The 19,901-nt window shown below is 36.2% G+C and overlaps 1 protein-coding gene across 1 annotated transcript in view; it reads left to right on the forward strand.

Moving 5' to 3' along the window:
• Positions 1 to 19,901, forward strand: part of PCDH15 (protocadherin-related 15) — a gene marked incomplete at its 5' end in the record, with an annotated part of 518,346 nt that overhangs the window by 188,063 nt on the left and 310,382 nt on the right. Inside the window, one exon of the mRNA XM_011971273.1 lies at positions 1,604 to 1,736. Within this exon, the coding sequence (XP_011826663.1) occupies positions 1,604 to 1,736 (133 nt within the window). The remainder of the gene's footprint in view (positions 1 to 1,603; positions 1,737 to 19,901) is intronic.

The following is a 19,901-nucleotide window of genomic DNA, read 5'->3' on the forward strand; positions in this document are numbered from 1 at the left end:
TTTTTTTTTTTGTATTTTTAGTAGAGACGGGGTTTCACCGTGTTAGCCAGGATGTGCTCCATCTCCTGACCTTGTGATCCACCTGCTTCCCAAAGGGCTGGGATTACAGGCGTGAGCCACAGCGCCCGGGCTGAATTTCTTTTAAAAGGTTTTGAAAAGTAGAATGGTTTAGTTAATAAACTCAGACAAATAGTTTTGGTGACCATGTCTTTTAATTGAAGCATATCATAAAGAGTTTGGGACTACTTTAAGAAGTTTCTAGGCTACGCGTGGTGCTCAGGGCTGTTATCCCAGCAGTTTGGGAGGCTGAGGTAGGTGAATCACCTGAGGTCAGGAGTTCGAGACCAGCCTAGCCAACATGGCAAAACCCCATCTCTACTAAAAATACAAAAACTAGCCGGATATGGTGACACAGGTCTGTAATCCCAGCTACTTGGGAGGTTGAGGCAGGAGAATCACTTGAACCCAGGAGGTGGGGGTTGCAATGAGCAGAGATCATGCCACTGCACTCCAGCCCAGCCTGCGGAGCGACTCTCCATCTCAAATAAATAAATAAATAAATAAATAAATATTCTCATCCCCAAATAGAAATTATAACAAATGTATTTTGAACTAAATCATGACTTTGTTAAAATAAATTCAAAGCATACATCTTAGGCAGTGGTGGTATGTTTGTACAAAATGTATGTACGAATAAGTGTATATATGTATGTGTATATATTTGTGTATATATATATCTGTGTGTGTGTATGTACACATATGTTTTTTCACAATAGAGGGCTAACCTTACAAATTTTCAGATTTCATTGATATATTTCAGCCAATGTTTCCACCTTACAAACCTTGACTAACATGCTTCTTCAAGTTTTGTTTTATAAAAATTTCAAAGTTCAGAGATATCAAAAAAGTTGACTATGTCAATGCTAATTTTTTTTCCTTGTAATGATAAGGTATCTTTTCCTTTAAGAAAAGCTCCTGTTAATATAAGGGCTTTATTAAATCTGATTCCTAGCTTATCATATTTTGCTTTTTAGAGAAGATTTTAAAACATATTTAGTTTTGTTTGCAACTATTTTACATAGGATTCCTTATGATCCTGACTCCTGAGATACACTTACAGTAAGCCATTGACGTCAGCAACAGAACGGGTAAAACACAGCCCGTAATTTTTTGTGTGCGTTATTTTAATCAATACTCCCCCTGCTGTTTTAACAGGAAAAAAGCCCCAAGGACAGCTCTTATTACCAGATGTTTATAGAATGATTTTGCTATTAGAGAAGCATTAAAAACAAAGTCAGAAGTCGAGGCAAATTAATTTATTAACTTTATTTATATAGCTATTCCATTTTAATTCACACTATTAATCTAAGTAGGAAAAACAGATACTGGAGGCAATTACTTTTCTTTTACTGAGATAATTTCATAGCACCATTATACTTTGGTGGTAGTTTTATTTTTCTATCCTTTCATTTTGACTTTACTATTTTTCATGAAATTTGGAAATTTTTTCTCCAGTAAACCTAACAAGTGAATAAACAATGCAGTCTAACATTAAATGTGATGCAGATTTGTAACCATCTTGTTTGCCTCTCTTTCTCTGCAGGCACTCCATCTGCACTGTGTACATTGAAGTGCTTCCACCAAATAATCAAAGCCCTCCTCGCTTCCCACAGCTGATGTATAGCCTTGAAATTAGTGAAGCCATGAGGGTTGGTGCTGTTTTATTAAATCTACAGGTATGTTCCTTGGGGTGTGTGTGTGTGTGTGTGTGTGTGTGTCTGTAAATTCTAAAGTGACAAGCGTGGCATTTAATGAGTTTACATTTGTGTATGGAGGGAAAAACCTCACATGCTGCCTCCACTCTAGTGAATGAAAGTTCCATCTGGAAAGGAAAGCAAGGGTAATATGAACGGAGGGTTTCCACAGCTAATCTATTCTATTGATCACCACAATTGAAGAACTAACATTTGGCTGGTAGGGATTAGCTGCAATCATTACAGGAGAGAATGAAGGGATTGGAAACACGTACTTGAATATTTTGTACTTTGGATCCAAAGAGTCTGCAGCTGACTATTATTTTCTGTCTTGTGTGCCTTTTCTCCAGCTGGATTTATTTTTGCTGCAGTCTTGTATAGGGGAATTAACTTTGTACTCAAAGGCTGATGGTAGGCATTTTAATTCTGAGACAAGCCCCACTTCATTTCATGGCCATAGGCAAATCTTGTAATTGCTGTTTTTTATTCATTTATGAGAAGGGGGTAGTTTTAGCTGACATTTTTACTTGTAGCTAGAGATTCATGAGCATATATATTACTTGCAAGATGATAGCTTGGTGTTCACTGTTTATATATTTCTGACCAAAGTATCTTTGGCCAGGAAAAGCTCTATCTTTGAATATGCAGCTTCAAGTTGGGCTAAATATGGTGTTGATATATTTTCACTTTGCTATGCCAATCATAAGAATCATAAGATGATGCATTGTTTTATACATGAATGTTCAGGGAACAGAGTTTATCTTCTGATGTTACATGGGAATTGCAGAAGTTGCTGATATGAGAATTCATGAAGCTGGTCTTGAAGCCTAGGGGAGATTTTAACATGACTGACCCAGGAAAATTCCAGCATCAATCTTTATCATCAGCTGACATGACATAAGGCACAGCTACATCTTGCTCAAATCCCATTCGAATATTAACACCCTCTCACTTAAATCTGGGTGATATAAAAGTGAAGATTTCATAGAATGCTTGTATTAAAAATGATGCAAAAATAACAGAACACATCAATCTTATTTTTGAGATGTGGAAAGCTAACCCCATAGAAAGTAATTGATGCTTAAAATCAGTTGATTGAGTTTTCATCACTTCTAAAACGGTGATTTCTGTTATATCCTACTGATTACTAATAGCTACTGAAATTTTCTTGGCATTACCAAGTACTTCTTTGGGTCTCTACGCTAATATTTATTCTGTTGCTTTTCTCCAGGTACTCAGACAGAGTTTGCTTTAATTGATCATTTAATATTGAAACAAAATTATATGAAGGTAGAGATATTAGTAATATGGAAGTTTGGAGGATTTTAGTGAAATAATTAAAAGAAAGAGAATAAAACCTACAGTCTCTTTAGGAGAAAAAAAGTCAAATTATTGTAATGATAAAGAATAGAAAAAAACAAATATTAAGACATGTTCATTTAATGGAATAATAAGATCTTTGTCTTTACATTCATGGGAATTCATTCATTGAAGCAAAAAAATAAGAGAAAGAAAAGGAAAACAAAATAAATCTTACATGTGTAAGATTCAGGTCAAGAAATTATACATTTTGTATTTAAATATGTCTCAAGTATGTGCCTTTATGTAATTTAACTTCCTATGAAGTAAGACATAATTTTACTTGTAAAGTGGCTCAGGTTTCATTTTAATAAAATCCAGGAAGATTTAGGAAACATATTATAGTTCAATAATTCTCCCTGTGAGTTAAAGATGAAAAGAAGTTAGCCTTTTTCGTATTTCAAATTTCTCTGGTACAAAGGCTGAAAAAACACTTGAAATGACATTTCTATTCACCCTTTGTGCTTCTGGTATGAGGAAAAGAAAGGATGCCAACTGTAGTGGCAGTCTCTATTAGAAAGAACGAGGGTGATACCATGAAAGTACTTTTCACAGGCCACTAACCACCCACTTTTGTTCATGATCAACTGAGACTGCATTTAAGCTACTGACCTAAAAGTTGGAAAGCTTCCATCAAATTACTCTTCCAAAGTCTTCTAATAAGAAGATGCATTAGAGGTACCCTGGCTGCCTCCGTCCTCATTCTTTTCACACTCTAGCGCTACCTACTGCTGACTCACTGCTCAATTTGGAAGACAGAATTTGTGAGGAAATATAGTTTTGAAGATAGCAGCAAATTGGCTTCAAACTAATCTGTTTTGATGGAGATCTAAGTGATTTCTTTTAAGACAACAATTCTTGTTTCCCCCCTTCCCACTTCTGCTTTTAAGAATGGGCCTTTTATGCTATCTAAAAGTTGTTCGAGGAGCAGTGATTTTCCTCAGTGCATGAATGCTGTTTTGCCTGACTGCTTTATTGACAGCGTTTACTGGAGGAAAATATTACTAGGGCTCCTCTTTCTCAAACCTGTTATGCTGATCAGGGTTAGTTATAGGAAGATGTTTTTCCTCCAGACTTCTGACCGGCCAGTGAAACTTGTCACAGTCAAATGCTGGAGCCAGACCACGGCGAAATCATGAGAGCCAGTCATGTGCATCTCTTCCTGACTCTGTGTGCAGTTATGTCTTGTTACCAGCTAAACATTGCTATGGTGGGCATACTTACGCCACAGAAATCATCAAATACAACGAATCAGTGTCTTTCACTTCAAAGTTTTTTTGTTAAGCGTTCATCAGCACACCACCCAATACAGAGAGAATTCCCTCAAGTATTTACATCACCAGAGTATGTTCACTCAAGCAGTTTCCTGCCTCTTTGTCTCTCTGAATTTTTTATGTATTTTTATCATACTAAAGAGAGGCAAGGGTACTAAATAAAACTATGTTTTATACTCAAATATTCAAGTATTTCTCTTCTTCACAAAAGCATTATTTCCTTCCAAATTACCTTTTCATGTAACTCACATTCCATTTGGCCCACCCCACCACCATTTGCATATTTCTCCTTTTTTAGACATAAAGTTTCCATGTGTCATCTCTGCCGTCTCATCCCATAAAATAGTAACACAGTTGACCCTTGAACAACCCAAGTTTGAAATGCACAGATCCACTTATATGCAGATTTTTTGAGAAATATAATATAAATCCTGCCTATTTGGAGAGCCAATCTTTTGTATACAAAGGGTTGCATAAGACCCACTGTGGGACTTCAGAATGTGTGGATTTTTTATATACTCAGACGTCCTGGAACCAGTCCCCTGTTTACCTCCAGGGAGATGTAATTAACACTTAGTGTGGCACTTAATATGGGGTCATGCACTGTTTATTTACTTTAAATTCTTTGCTTATGGTATCATTAAGGATAGTTAGCTCATATTAGGGATACATACACAAACTCAAAATCTCAGTGATTTAAAACAAATAATATATATTTCTTACTCACACTGTATGTCCATCATGGATCATCTCCAGCTCTGCTTTTCATCATTTGTACTTCCCTTCAGAATAATGGAGTAGCTTGTATCTAGGGAAATGTTATTCTAATAACAAACAAACTATAATTTAAAAAATGGGCTAGTTCATAGAGTTTGATAAATCAGTGTTCAACAAGTTATCTTAATTCAAATTATTACTCGTTTTTACCATAATATATATTGATCGTTTCAGTTTATTTCTAATTTTTTACTTACAAACCGAGATATGTTACTGAACATCAGCTGCGTTAACTTTCTTTTAAGAGGCTATATTTCTTTGACAAATGTATAATGCATTATTTCACTTGGTCATTAACCTGCCCAAACAAACAGGTGGATCTTACTATCGTTATCATCAGGAAAATGAAAAGAATGAGACTCAGAAACAGAAAGGTTTATGAGTCACATTAGTTTTTCTCATTTTGATTAAAAACTCAGGACCCTATCCACTACATCACATTCTTTTAGATTAGGCTGTAGAGAACTATAATGTTTATTTTACCTGTTTTGGGAAGGATGTAAATGTTTTGTATTACATTAGTTCTGTATTTTCCAAAGGTTAATTTTGTGATGTTATATTGGGGTAAATGTACTAATGTTTAAAAATATATACATTTGTTTTAAGGCTCTTATGAAGAAACACTTTAGAGAAATACGAATTGACTGTTTTCCTCACTTGGAGATTATAGAATAGAATACAGATAAAAACCTGAATAAAGCACAGTTGAGCAAAAGTTATTAATTTCTCAGATTTTATCTCAAAAAGTTCCTGATTCTGAGTACAATACTCTAAAAAATTCGAGTAAGAGAGGTCTCAAATAGTACTAGATAACATTATTTTATAAATAGATGAGGTTGAAATTTTAGCTAGTCAAGTGTTATTATAGAAAAAGTCTGGCTAAGATTGAGAGAAGAAAATCCAAGAGAAATTCACCCAAAAAGGGAAGATCACCATTCAATACTCTAATCGAATAGCTGCTTAGATTTGAGTCAGTACAACTAAAACAGGGGAGAGAACATTGGAGAGAAATGTGGTGGTGGACTGAGCAGTTGACAAGAAAGCATGAGCTGTCCCCTTGAAGATCTTGCCCAGTATTGTAGGTGAGATCGATCCTGCCTGGATCCATAAATCTCAGAGTTTGTGCTTCTAATTATAAATTATAAAATAAAGAACACTGCAACATGTGAAGAAGAGAAGTATGCACATCAAGATGTAACACGAGGCTACCACCTGGACATTAACTAAAAGATATATTAGAATTCCATAAGGTGCCACTAGTTCACAGGATTGTTGCTTGATATTGAGCCTCTTAATGGTGGAATTTACTGGGAGTCATTCCTCTAGCACAGTAATCCTAGAGCAACCTCAATACAGATAATTCCTTTAACAAATACATTTTTTCTTTCTTCATCCTCTCTATCCCAGCAACAGAGGGAAAATAAAAGGAAAAAAGACAAGAACATGTGTGAGATGATCACATCCACCCACCTTGTTCCCAGTCCTTAGAAACAAAATTAGTTTCAAAATAATGAAGAAAATAATTAAAAAATAATGAGTAAGGCATCATATTAATTAAAATGAGACAGTTTTGCAAAATAACAATTATAGACATAAATTGAGACATCATTGATGAAACCAGCTACACAACAGAAATGGAGATGATCAATACAAAAGCCTGAAAGCATCTTAGACTGTTTCATTTTATTCTTAAGGAGTTGATATTCCATATTCAAACTGAGTATAATATAATATGGGCTTGGACTTTTGTATTTACAACAAAAGCAAGAGAAAGGAAAAGATTTGGAAACTTTATGAAGGTACTATAAGAGTTAACAATTAAATATCAAACAAAATATTCAGCTGGCCCTGCCTCACTCCATTTCTAGACTTCTAATTGGATATTTTCCTACGTTTTGCGTTGAGCAAAGTTATAAAGTATACTATTCTCGAGGCCTTGATATTTGTTCCAACACGGCTTATTTACCGTAAAATTCTTAGTTCCTTTAGCACTTCTACAAATAGTCAAAATATGCAGTTATCAGCAGTGAGTGTGTGCCTGATTGAAAAGAAAAATCACTTATGAACTAGTGTTGAATCAAATGATCCATTCACCTACTACTGGTGAGGTCATCCCAAGAGAAATTCAACCATAATTTGCCAAATGGATAAAAATGTATATATGGCAAATGGAATAAAAGTATGACATTCTTTGCCCTTAATACGTTCCTTTAGGAGTGAAGGATTGGGAATTAGGAGGAGATAAAAACTGGCAATTTTCCTTTGACTTAAAATGTTTTTCTTATTGTTCTCTTTTTTTTTTTTTTTTGGCTGCTACTTTCTTATTTATGTTAACCTATTGACTTACATCTGAAAATGAGTGGTAGTGAAAACAATTTACTTGAAATATGTCAGTATTGATTTTAAAATAACAAAGAACATGTATAGTGAAGCACAGATCGACCAAGTACAGTTCCTGGGTAAAATGGCTTGTATTTTGAGAGACAAGTAAGATAGAATACTTTTTGCATTTTAAAAGGTTTGTGAGAAACATGTAAACAAACAAAAATATGGAACCAAATGATGAAAATTGAAGAATAATATGCAGAATCCATGTGTGAACCACAAAGCCTACAATTTTTACATTTGACCTTTTACTTTTTTTTGACCTTTTTACTTTTTTACTGACCCTTTCAGTATGACATTAATAATCATTCAAAAATAAACAGGAAGAGTCCATTATATTTATGTAAAGTATAAAGCCAACTTTATAATAGAAAATATATTTTTAAAAATGTTTATACTCCTATAATGCAGCATTAGTTTATTATATTAAATTGGATTAAGGGATCATACATTTAACCAGGTCAAAGATGTATCTCACATTAGCTAGTTAAAAATACAAGTAGGATCACGTGTCAAGAATATATTCAAAAAATATTTGCTAAAATAATGGGGACTATCTTATCCTTTGTATTTAAAGTACATAAGGAGGCAGAATTTTAAGTGGTTGGTTAATAGGAGGGAGGTTGGTTGTGTGTAGGGTAGGGAAGAGGAGATTAAATGAGATAGCAGGTAAATTGCAAAGAGTTTGAAATGTAGAAAAAAGTGTTTGAGAGGCCTAGGGGGTTGGATCACCTGAGGTCAGGAGTTCCAGACCCATCTGGCCAATATGGTGAATCCCTGTCTCTACTAAAAATACAAAAATTAGCTGGGCGTGTTTGTGCATACTTGTAATCCCAGATACTTGGGAGGCTGAGACAGGAGAATCAGTTGCACCTGGGAGGCGGAGGTTACAATGAGCTGAGATCACACAACTGCACACTAGCCTGGGCCACAGAGCGAGACTCTGTCTCAAAAATAAATAAATAAATAAAAATAACAATAATAATAATAAATGATAGTTCTTTTTATTCCAATTTTTGAAAAGGAACCTGTTTTCCTGTTAACTCATAAACTCATAAAACATTTTAGGGTGAACAAGAAGGTACTGGGCATTTGCAATAATGGATTTAAAAAGGTGAAATGTAAAGGAATACAGGGGAATGGAGACATTCCAAGAAATATCATCCACTTTATGATTTTACTAGCTCTTCTATTGAGAAAGAAAGGTCACCTGCAATTTAAAGAACAAACTGACACTTTGGATGCTCAAGATACAGATGGCTAAGCGATCAATATTAATAATAAAAGCATCAGTACCTAATTTTAATTGATGCTACCGTAAGCCAGGAACTACACTAAGCACTTGAAAGCTTCTTCATTTTTAATATTCTCAATAAGTAGAAGTAACTTTTCCTATGTCAAATAGAATCCTGTTGCAGATGTCGTATTCAAATGCAAGCTGTTCTATCCTATACTCTCTGTACTATTATTCTATGCTGTCTTCTCTAAGGATCGAAATTTCCTTATTCCCTTCAGCTTTGCTTAGACTTGCCAACAATCTCTTCAATAGCAAAGTATATCTACCTACAAGGTGAATCATTGTTTTTCTTTCAAACATCTACTTGATAAGACTTGATTTAATTTTTTGTGGTTGCTTCATGATTCTTTACAAAAGTGAAATAAAATTATTATACAGAAAGTGTCCGCTGACACTGAGAACATATAAATTTTGCTACTGCTTTAAAACTTCTGGTTCCACCTACCAGTGAAGTGACTCACTCTGGTGCTTTGATTCTCTTTCCTTTTCCTGGCTTTTCCTTGCTGGAAACTGCAGTAACAGGTATAATCACTTAGAGATAAATAGCAGAAGAAAACAGAAAATGGTGAGAAGCAGACCGAGAAGGTGAATGTTGCCACCTCCAGTTACCTGAAGGAAAACAATACAAAACAAAACAAAACAAAACAAACACATACACATTTGACTAATGCACGAATTGGGTGCAAGTCTAAAAAGGTGTTTTGTCAGCTTACAGAATGTTTTTTCTTTTAATCTTTATCCATTCTTCTCATTTTTTAAATAGTTTCAAGAAGCCGTGGAATTTAATGTCTGTGCCTCAAGGAATTATTATTTTTAGCCCTGAAGAAAAATTTCTGCTGCCTTGATCTCACTACAGAATTGATCTTATTCCAAAACAGTTTGAATTAAATGCAAACTGTCTTACAGCATGACACTCTGCATTAACAGGTCCTGTCAGAGGTATTAATTTGTTTTTCTGATATCTTCGAAAGGTCCTAGAAATTTCAGGGTTTTTACTTCTCTTTCCTTTTTTTTTTTTGATGAGTATTTCTGGTAAAATAGGATGCATTTTTGCTCTGAAGATGATACAGGAGTTTATGATTCATGCATGTTTCACAGCTGGTTCAGGTACAGTGTGCATGAATCATAGGCACTGCACCGTACAATTTATAATGTCATTTATATTACAAGGATTACTTTGGATATTTGCAATTCGCTCTTTTGCAATCAAAGATGCTTTTCTTATTTGTTTTTTCAGATTTCATTATGTTTATTTCCCTTTTCCATCTTGTTCATCTGGCAAATTCCTACATATCTTTTATTATTGTAGTTGTAAAAAAAAATATGGAATACAATACTTACAACCACCTTTAAGTATACAATTCAGTGGCATTAAGTACAGTCACATTTTTTGTGCAACATTATCACCATCTGTTTCCAGAACTTTCTCATTCTCCCAAACTGAAGCTCTATACCCAGTAAACACTAACTCCCCAAACACCTGCCCACAGCTCCTGGCACCCACCATATAACTTTCTGTCTCTATTAATTTGACTATTTTAGCTACCTTATATAAGTGGAATCATATAGTATGTGTCCTTTTGTGTCTGACTTATTTCATTTAGCAAAATATGTTTTCTGTTTTTCTTTTAATTTTGCCATTCGTTATTTTTCCATTTTTATTTGGATTCAAGGGGTAAATGTACAGGTTTATTGTATTGGTATATCACATGATGCTGATGTTTGGGGTACAACTAATCCTGCCAACAAGGTAGTTAGCATATCACCCAACAGTTGGTTTCTCCAGCCTTGCTACTCTCCCTCTCAGCCAGCCGCCTCTAGTAGTCCCCAGTATCTTTCATTAACAAGTTTATGTCCACATGTATGCAACATTTAGTTCTCACTTATAAGTGAGAATATGCAATATTTGTTGTTCTACTTCTGTGTTAATTCAGTTAGGATGGTGGCCTCCAGCTGCATCCAAGTTGCTACAAAGGACACAATTTCCTTTTTTATGGCTGTATAGTATTCTGTAGCATACATGTGCTACATTTTCTTTATATGCTCCACCACCGATGGGTACCTAGGTTGATTCCGTTTCCTTGCTATCATGGAAGAGTATTGCTATGAGCATACAAGTGCCTGTGTCTTTTCGGTCAATTTATTTTCTTTTGGGTGGCATTGCTGGGTCAGATGGTAGTTCTATTTTTAGTTCTTTGAGAAATCTCCGAACAGATTTCCACTGTGACTGAACTAATTTACATTCCCAGCAAGAGTATGTAAGTATTCCATTTTCTCTGCAACCTACCATCATCTGTTGCTGTTTTACTTTTAAATAGTAGCCACCCTGACTGGTGTGAGTAGGTATCTCATAGTGGTTTTGATTTGCATTTCTCTGATGATTAGTGATATTAAGCTTTTTTTCATATATTTCTTGGCTACTTGTATCCCTTTTTGCTGAGAAGTGCCTATTCATGTCTTTTACTTACGTTTTGATGGAATTATTTGCTTTTGCTTGTTTAATTCTTTAAGCTACTTGTAGATTCTGAATATAAGACCTTTGTCAGATGCATATTTTGGGAATATTCTCTCCTGTTCTGTAGGTTATCTGTTCGCTCTGTCGATGGTTTCTTTTGCTGTGCAGAAGCTCTTTAGTTTAATTAGGTCCAAATTAACAATGTTTGTTTTTGTTGCAGTTGCTTTCGAGGACTTAGTCATAAATCCTTTGCAAAGAGTGATGTCCAGAATAGTGTTTCCTAGGTTTTTTTTCTAGGATTCTTATAGTTTTAGTTCTTACATTAAAATATTTAAGACATCTTGAGTTAATTTTTGTATGTAATAAAAAGTAGGTATCCAATTTCATTCTTCTGCATATAGCTCACCAGCTGTTCAAGTTCCATTTATTGAATAGGGAGTCCTTTTCACACTGCTTATTTTTGTCAAGTGTTCCTTTTTTAGCAGTTTTGTAGTGCTTCCTGCAGATATCTTTTACCGCCTTGGTTAGATTTATGCCTAGGTATTTTACTTCTTTTGTGGTTGTTGTAAATTGAATTGTGTTCTTGATTTGGTTCTTAGTTACTGGTGTATAGAACTGCTATGGATTTTTGTTCATTGATTGTATCCTGATACCTTGCTAAATTGTTGATCAGTTCTAATAACTTACTGAGAGATTCTTTAGAGTTTTCTAGGTATAAAATCATATCACCAGTGAAGAGAGATAGTCTGATTTTTTTTCACTGTTTGGATGCTTTTGTTTCTTCCTCTTGCTTCCAACAAATATATGAAAAAAAAAAAATGTTTAACATCTGAATAGCACTTCCAGTGTTGTCCTGAATAGGAGTGGTGAGACAAGGCCTCTTTGTCTTGATCCACTTCCAAGAGGAATGCTTGCAGTTCTGATCATTCAGTGTGATGCTGGCTATGGGTTTGTTGTAGATAACTTTTATTATTTTGAGGTATGTACCTCTGATGCCAGTTTCTCGAGGGATTTTACCATGAAGGGATGTTAAATTATGTTGAAAGCTTTTTCTGCATCTCTCGAGGTGATCATATGGTTTTAGTTTAAATTGTGTTGATGTGATCGGATCACATTTACTGATTTGCATAGGTTGAAATACGATGAAACAACCTTGAATCTCAGGAATTAACCCTACATGACCATTGTAAATTAACTATTTGATGTGTTGTTAAATTTGATGTGTAAATAAGTATTTTGCTGAGAATTAATTTGATGGAATATGAAATAACTTTTAAGTGTGGCATTTAGGCCATGTCTCTGTCTTTCAGAGACATGGGCCAGTAGTTTTAGTGTGTGTGTGTGCGTGTGTGTGTGTGTGTGTGTGTGTGTGTGTGTGTCTTTGCTAGGTTTTGCTATTAGGTGATGCAGGCTTCATAGAATGAGTTAGGTAGGAATCCCCCCTCCTTGATTTTTTGGAATAGTTTTAGTAGAATTACTATCAGCTCTTCTTTGGACCTCTGGTAGAACTCAGCTGTTAATCTAGCTGGACTGGGGCCCATTATTATTATTATTATTATTATTATTATTATTATTATTATTTAGCTATTAGGTTTTTTATTACTAATTCACTTTTCAAACTCAATATTGGTCTCATCAGTGTTTCAATTTCTTCCTGATTCAATCTTGAGAGATTGTGTGTTTCCAGGAATTTATCCATTTCCTCTAGATTTTCTAGTATGTGTGCATAGAAATATTCATAGTTGTCTATGAGGGTGTTTTGTATTTCTGTGTGATCGGCTGCGACATTACACAACTTTTGTCATTTCTGATTGTGCTTACTTGAATTTTTCTTTTTTTCTCCTTATTAATCTAACTGTCTATTGATCTTGTTTATCCTGTCAAAGAACCAACTATGAAACTATGGTTTCATTTATCCTTTGTGTGGAATTTTGGGTCTCAATTTCATTCAGTTCAAGTCTAATTAGAGTTATCTTATTTTCCTTCTATATTTGGGATTCATTTGTTCTTGTTTATCTACTTTCTCTAGTATGATGTTTTATCATTAATTTGAGATCATTCTAACTTTTTGAGGTAGGCATTTATCACTATAAACGTTTCTCTTAACACTGCTTTTGTAACATCCCAGAGATTTTTGTATGTTGTTTCTGTTTTGATTTATTTCAAATAATTTTTTTATGTTTCTGACTTGATGTTGTTGTTTACTTAAAAGTCATTCAGGAGCAAGCTGTTTAATTTCCATGTAATCATGGGGTTTTGAGAAATATTATTGGTATTGCTTTCTATTTTTATTCCACTGTGGTCCAAGAATACGGGTGCTATGATTTCTTTTTTTTTTTTTTTTTTTGATTTGTTGAGACTTGCTTTATGACTGAGCATGTAGTAAATTTTGGAGTATATTCCATGTGCAGATGAGAAGAACGTATATTTTGTGGTGCATGGGTGGAGTATTCTATAGATGCATATTGGATCCAGTTGCTCAAATGTTGAGTTTATGTCCAGTATTTCTTTGTTGGTTTTCTGCCTTGACAATCTGTCTAATGCTGTCAGTGGGGTCCTGATCTCCCCCACTGTTATTGTGTGACTGTCTAAGTCTTTGTATAGGTCTAGAAGTACTAGTTTTGTGAATCCAGACTCTACAATATGGGGTGTGTATATATTCTAGGTTAAATCTTCTTTTTGAATTGAACCCTTTATCATTATGTTGCTCCTGTCTTTTTTTTTGTGTGTGTGTGTGTGTGTGTTTAGTTTAATCTCTGTTTTATCTGATACAAAAATAGTAATCCCTGTTCTTTTTCTTTTCTATTTGCATGGTAGATCTTACTCCAATCCTTTACTTTGAGCCTTTGTGTATCATTACATGAAAGCTGGGTCTCTTGGAGATAGCAGCCATATGGGTCTTGTGTTTTGTTTTGCTTCTAATCCAACTTGCCACTCTGTACCTTTAAAGTGTGGTATGTAGGCCATTTATGTACCAGGTTAATACTGATATGTGGAATTTTGATTCTATCGTTAAGTTGTTAGCTGGTAACTTTTTAGTTTCTATTTTGTGGTTGCTTTATAGGGTCTGTGGGCTATGTACTTAAGTATGTTTTTGTGGTAGCAGACATGGCTCTTTGTTCCCATGTTTAGAACTACTTTAGGATCTCTTGTGAGGCTTTCTAGTGGTAACACATTTTCTTAGTACATGCTTGTCAGGAAAAGATTTTATTTATCATTTGCATAAGAAGCTGAATTTGATGGAATATGAAATTCTTGGTTGGAATATGAAATTCTTGGTTGGAATTTGCTTTCTTTAAGCATGCTGAAAATAGGTCCCCAGGCTCCCCTGGCTTGTAAGTCTTCTGATCAGAAGTCTGCTTCAGACTGATGGGGTTACCTTTGTAGGTGATCTTTTCTTTTTCTCTAGCTGCCTTTAAGTATGAGTTGAATAATGAGAACATATGGACACAGGGAGGGGAACATCACACACCAGGGCCTGTCAGGGGGTGGAAGGCTAGGGGAGGGATAGTATTAGGAGAAATACCTAATGTAGACGGTTGGTTGATGGGTGCAGCAAACCACCATGGCACGTGTATACCTATATAACAAATCAGCATGTTCTGCACATGTATCCCATAACTTAAAGTATAATAATAATAATAATAATAATAATAATGAAAACAGAATGAAACTTGCTATTTTGATCATACTGCTTAAAAAAAAAAAAAGAAATTTTCTTTAGTATTGACTTTGGATAGTCAGGTGGCTGTATACCCTTGTGATGTCATTTTATATAGTATCCCACAGATGTTCTCTTGATTTCTTGTTTCTGGATGTCTACCTTTCTGACAAGATCAGGGAAATTTTCTTAAATTTTTCCCTCAAATGTAATTTCCAGGTTGTTTTCTTTTTCTTTTTCTCTTTCTCTCTCAGAAATGCTAATAATTAATAGATTTGGTTGTTTTACATAATCCTATATTTCTTGAAGACATTGTGCTTTTTTTTTTTTTTTTTTTTTTTTTTTTGAGACAGTCTTGCTCTGTTGCCCAGGCTGGAGTGCAGTGATGTGATCTCAGCTTACTGCAAGCTCCGCCACCCGGGTTCACGCCATTCTCCTGCCTCAGCCTCCAAGGTAGCTGGGACTACAGGCTCCTGCCACCCCACCCAGATCATTTTTTGTGTTTTTAGTAGAGACGGGGTTTCACCGTGTTAGCCAGGATGGTCTTGATCCGCCTGCCTTGGCCTCCCAAAGTGCTGGGATTACAGGCCTGAGTCACTGCACCCGGGCAAGACACTGTAAGTTTTTTTAAATTCTTTTTTTCTTTATTTTTGTCTGACTGGGTTACTTCAGAAGACTTATCTTCAAGCTCTTAAATTCTTTTATCTGATAGAGCAAGTCTATTAATAAAGCTTTTGATTATATTTTAAAATTCCTTGAGAGTTTTTCAATTCCAGAAGCTGTGATGGATTACTTTTTAAGACGTTTATCTTTTCCTTTAATTCCTGAATTGCTTTAGAATTTTTTTGTGTGTCAATTTTCAAGTTTATTTTGGATCTTATTGAATTTCTTTGCAATCTATGTTTTATATTATTTATCTGTCATTTCTGAGTTTCCCTTTTGATTAGGGACCGTTGCTTAAAAGCTAGCAGAATCCTTTAGTGGTATCACTACATTCAGATTTTCATGATGCCAAAATTCTTGCACTGATGTTTTCTTATCTGGAGACATTGGCACTTTTACTTTCTGTAACTTTTTCATGCAGGTGGGATTTTTTTTTATTCTTTCTTTCTTTTTATCAACTGGATACCATCATGGGAGCTGTTTGCTGGTGTTCACCTCTCCAGGATCTGGGGTATTCTTCATAATTCCATTGGATTCACATTTTTCTTCTTAAATTAAAGTTCACAGAGCTCATTTTTATGCTTTATTTTGCTATTTTCAAGTAACTGAGGCACACCAAAGCCTCTAATTCATCATTTTGACAAAAGAAAAAAATAAAACTTTCCTACGTTTTCTTCTAGAACTTATAGTTTTAGGTTTTAGTTTTAGTATTTAATGCATCTTGGGTTAATTTTTTTTGTTTTTATTTATTTATTATTTTTGACATAGAGTCTCGCTGTGTCACCCAGGCTGGAGTGCAGTGGTGCACTCTCAGCTCACTGCAAGCTCTGCCTCCCAGCTTCACGCCATTCTCCTGCCTCAGACTCCTGAGTAGCTGGGACTACAGGCACCTGCCACCACGCCCGGCTAATTTTTTATATTTTTAGTAGAAACAGGGTTTCACCGTGTTAGCCAGGATGGTCTTGATCTCCTGACCTCATGATCCGCCTGCCTCGGCCTCCCAAAGGGCTGGGATTAGGGCATGAGCCACCACTCCCGGCCAGGTTAACTTTTTTTTTATACGATGAAAAGTAGGAATCCAGTTTCCTTCTTCTATGTGTGGCTAGCCAGCTGTTTTAATTTATTTAATAGGGAGTTTTTCGTCATTGGCTATTTTTGTGTACTGTGTCAATGGTCAGATGGCTGTAGATATGTGGCTTTTCTATGTGTTCTCCAATATATTCCATTAGTATATAGGTTTGTTTTTCTACCAGTAGCATGCTGTTTTGGTTACCGTAGACTTGCAGTATAATTTGAATACAGGTAATGTGATGACTGCAGCTTTGTTCTTTGGCTTAAGATTGCTTTGACTATTTGTGCTCTTTTTCACTTCCACTTAAGTTTGGAATAGTATTTTCTAGTTCTATGAAAAATGATATAGTAATAGCCTGGGGGCCCAGCTGTAAGTTTGGCAGATCAGAATGAGAACTTAAGGTGCTTATTTTGGTCTTGCCCCTGGCTGCCCATGGACCAATCAGCATGCACTTCCTCCCCTCCGAGGCCCATTAAAACCTCCAGACTCAGCCAGACTCCAGCAGATGACATGACAACTTACCTGCAGAAAGGAGCCACACACTGTGGGTCTCCTCTCCACGGACAGCTGGACCTGGGACTGCCTGTCTGAGGAAAGGAGCTACCCACTTTGGGTCTCCTGAGAACTGTTGTGCCACTCAGTTAAACTCCTCTGTGCCTTGCTCACTCTCCAGTTGTCTATGTTCCTCATTCTTCTAGATGTCAGACAAAAACTGAGGACCTGCTTATTGGGCAGGACTGAAAGAAGAGCTGTAAGACAAACAGGACTGAAACATGCACCCTCTCCCCCATGTCACAATGCAGACAACAAGAAAGAGAGAAGAGCTATGGCCCTTTAGGGAACCCAGATCTAAGGGCTCCCCAAACCAGGGCTGTGACATCTTCCTTAGGGTTCTGTAGTTCCTGGCATCTCCAAGCTTCCACAAGCCACCGTATTCCCCTCATCCAGATGCAGGCACCTTTGCCACTCTGCGTTTGGCTCACACTTGGCAGATGTGGGATCTGGGCCAGCAGCACAAACTGAGCACAGCTTGTCGGGCTGAGTAGGTAGAACAAGCCCAGCAGGTACAGGCCATCCTCAGGTAGAAGGTGCTATTGGCCACAGAAGTTTCCAGCTGGCAAAGCAACACCCTAACAATCCTATGATAATTGTACTTCAATAATTAAAAATTAGCACTCCTCATGTCTGTCTAAACCATTTCCTTCACTTGCACGCTAGAGCAGTGCTTCTTAAAGTCTCTATTATGAAGGGTGCATTTAAATGAATTACTAGAAAAATGAAATACAAAAGATGTAAAATGAAAGCCATTTTTAACTATTAGATTCAACATATATAAAATTACTGTCAAATCACTTTAAAAATTTCTAAACACAACTCAATATTTAATGTCTCATCATGATCCATAATCACTTTGCAGAATGACACTGTTTATTGGACCTCACTAGCACTTAGGACTGGAAATGTAATTGGCAAGGCCTAATGCAAATCCAAAACACACACCTTCTCATTGTAGGCTCTTTACTCTGACTCTGATCTGAGTGTATTCTACTGATTCCACTCTGAAGGATGTTGCTTCATAATTTCCCTATTTCCTTCTTATGTCATAAGCATCCCTTGCCCTACCTGATCATTTCCATCAACATGCAAAACTGCCATTATATCTTGCAATTGAACACAAAGCAAAACAACAAAATTTATCTTGGTCCCGTAAAACTTCTAGCAATCTATCCACTTCTGTGCTTGCCTTCACTGTGGAAACTTCTCAAATATATAGTTTATACTGGTCTGAAGAAAGTCGTGGTTATTCTCCTTTCCAGGGTTATCTCTTGACTCCATTGTAACCAGAATTTCAGTCACATTAATCTACTTAAATGGCCTTTTTTTTTTTTTTTTTTTTTGGCGTTTTCAATGCCCATTCCATTGACAAATTAATTCTCATCTTACTCAACCCATCATCAAGATGTGACAGAATTGATAGTTTCTTCTTTATTTAAAAATTTAATTTGTTGACATACAGTGTACCCCAATCTCCTGGGACTTTTTCTATACTCCCAGGCTACTCTATTTTTGTTTTCTTTGATACTTCTTCCCCTTAACTTCCCTGACTTTTAAAAGTTGAAACACCCTTCTTTCAACTTTTTTTTTTTTTTGAGACAGAGTCTCACTGTGTCGCCCAGGCTGGAGAGCAGTGGCGCGATCTCGGCTCACTGCAAGCTCCGCCTCCCGGGTTCACGCCATTCTCCTGCCTCAGCCTCCCGAATAGCTGGGACTACAGGCGCCCGCCACCACGCCCGGCTAGTTTTTTGTATTTTTAGTAGAGACGGGGTTTCACCATGTTAGCCAGGATGGTCTCGATCTCCTGACCTCGTGATCCACCCGCCTCGGCCTCCCAAAGTGCTGGGATTACAGACTTGAGCCACCGAGCCTGGCCCCTTCTTTCAACTTTAACCTCTTTTTTTCCTATTTCCATTCACTCCAATGATTATTTCAACAGATCTAATGAGTTTAAGTGATATATGCTGATAACTTATAATTCAATTGTCTAGTTTAGCTCTCTGTCTCAAAACTGTAGAGCCATGTCAATCTGTAAGATTAGTATTTCCCTTTGGTTACTAAAGAAACATCTTTCTTAGGTTGGGTTTTCAGGGAAGCAGACCTTGAAATTAAGATTCAGTTACAGGATCTTTATTAGGGAGTGTTTGGGGTATCAACTCCCATAGAAGGGAGGGGAAGAAAGCAGGATTACATGTATGTAGAAGTTAAACTTAAATGCAGTTCAAGTAAAGCTTTCAGCTGCCTGCAGGGAAAATTATGGATGTGATATGGCCCTTCAGGGTTGTAAGTTTGGGAAAAGGAGATAGGCCGTTCATATGTCTGCATCGATGTTCATTAGACGCAGGTTGCCTCAGAAAGCAGCTTGACCTTGGGCTTTCTTCAGATAAGGCATTCTCTGAATAGCACTGATAGCTGAAGCCTCTCAGTGTGCAACATTTCTTTCTTTTTATTATTATTATTATTATACTTTATGTTCTAGGGTACATGTGCATAACGTGCAGGTTTGTTACATATGTATACTTGTGTCATGTTGCTGTGCTGCACCCGTCAACTCGTCAGCACCCAACAACTCGTCATTTACATCAGGTATAACTCCCAATGCAATCCCTCCCCCAACCCCCCTCCCCATGATAGGCCCCGGTGTGTGAT

This window comes from Mandrillus leucophaeus, unplaced genomic scaffold, assembly GCF_000951045.1.
Source record: "Mandrillus leucophaeus isolate KB7577 unplaced genomic scaffold, Mleu.le_1.0 Scaffold999, whole genome shotgun sequence".
Taxonomy (NCBI): domain Eukaryota; kingdom Metazoa; phylum Chordata; class Mammalia; order Primates; family Cercopithecidae; genus Mandrillus; species Mandrillus leucophaeus.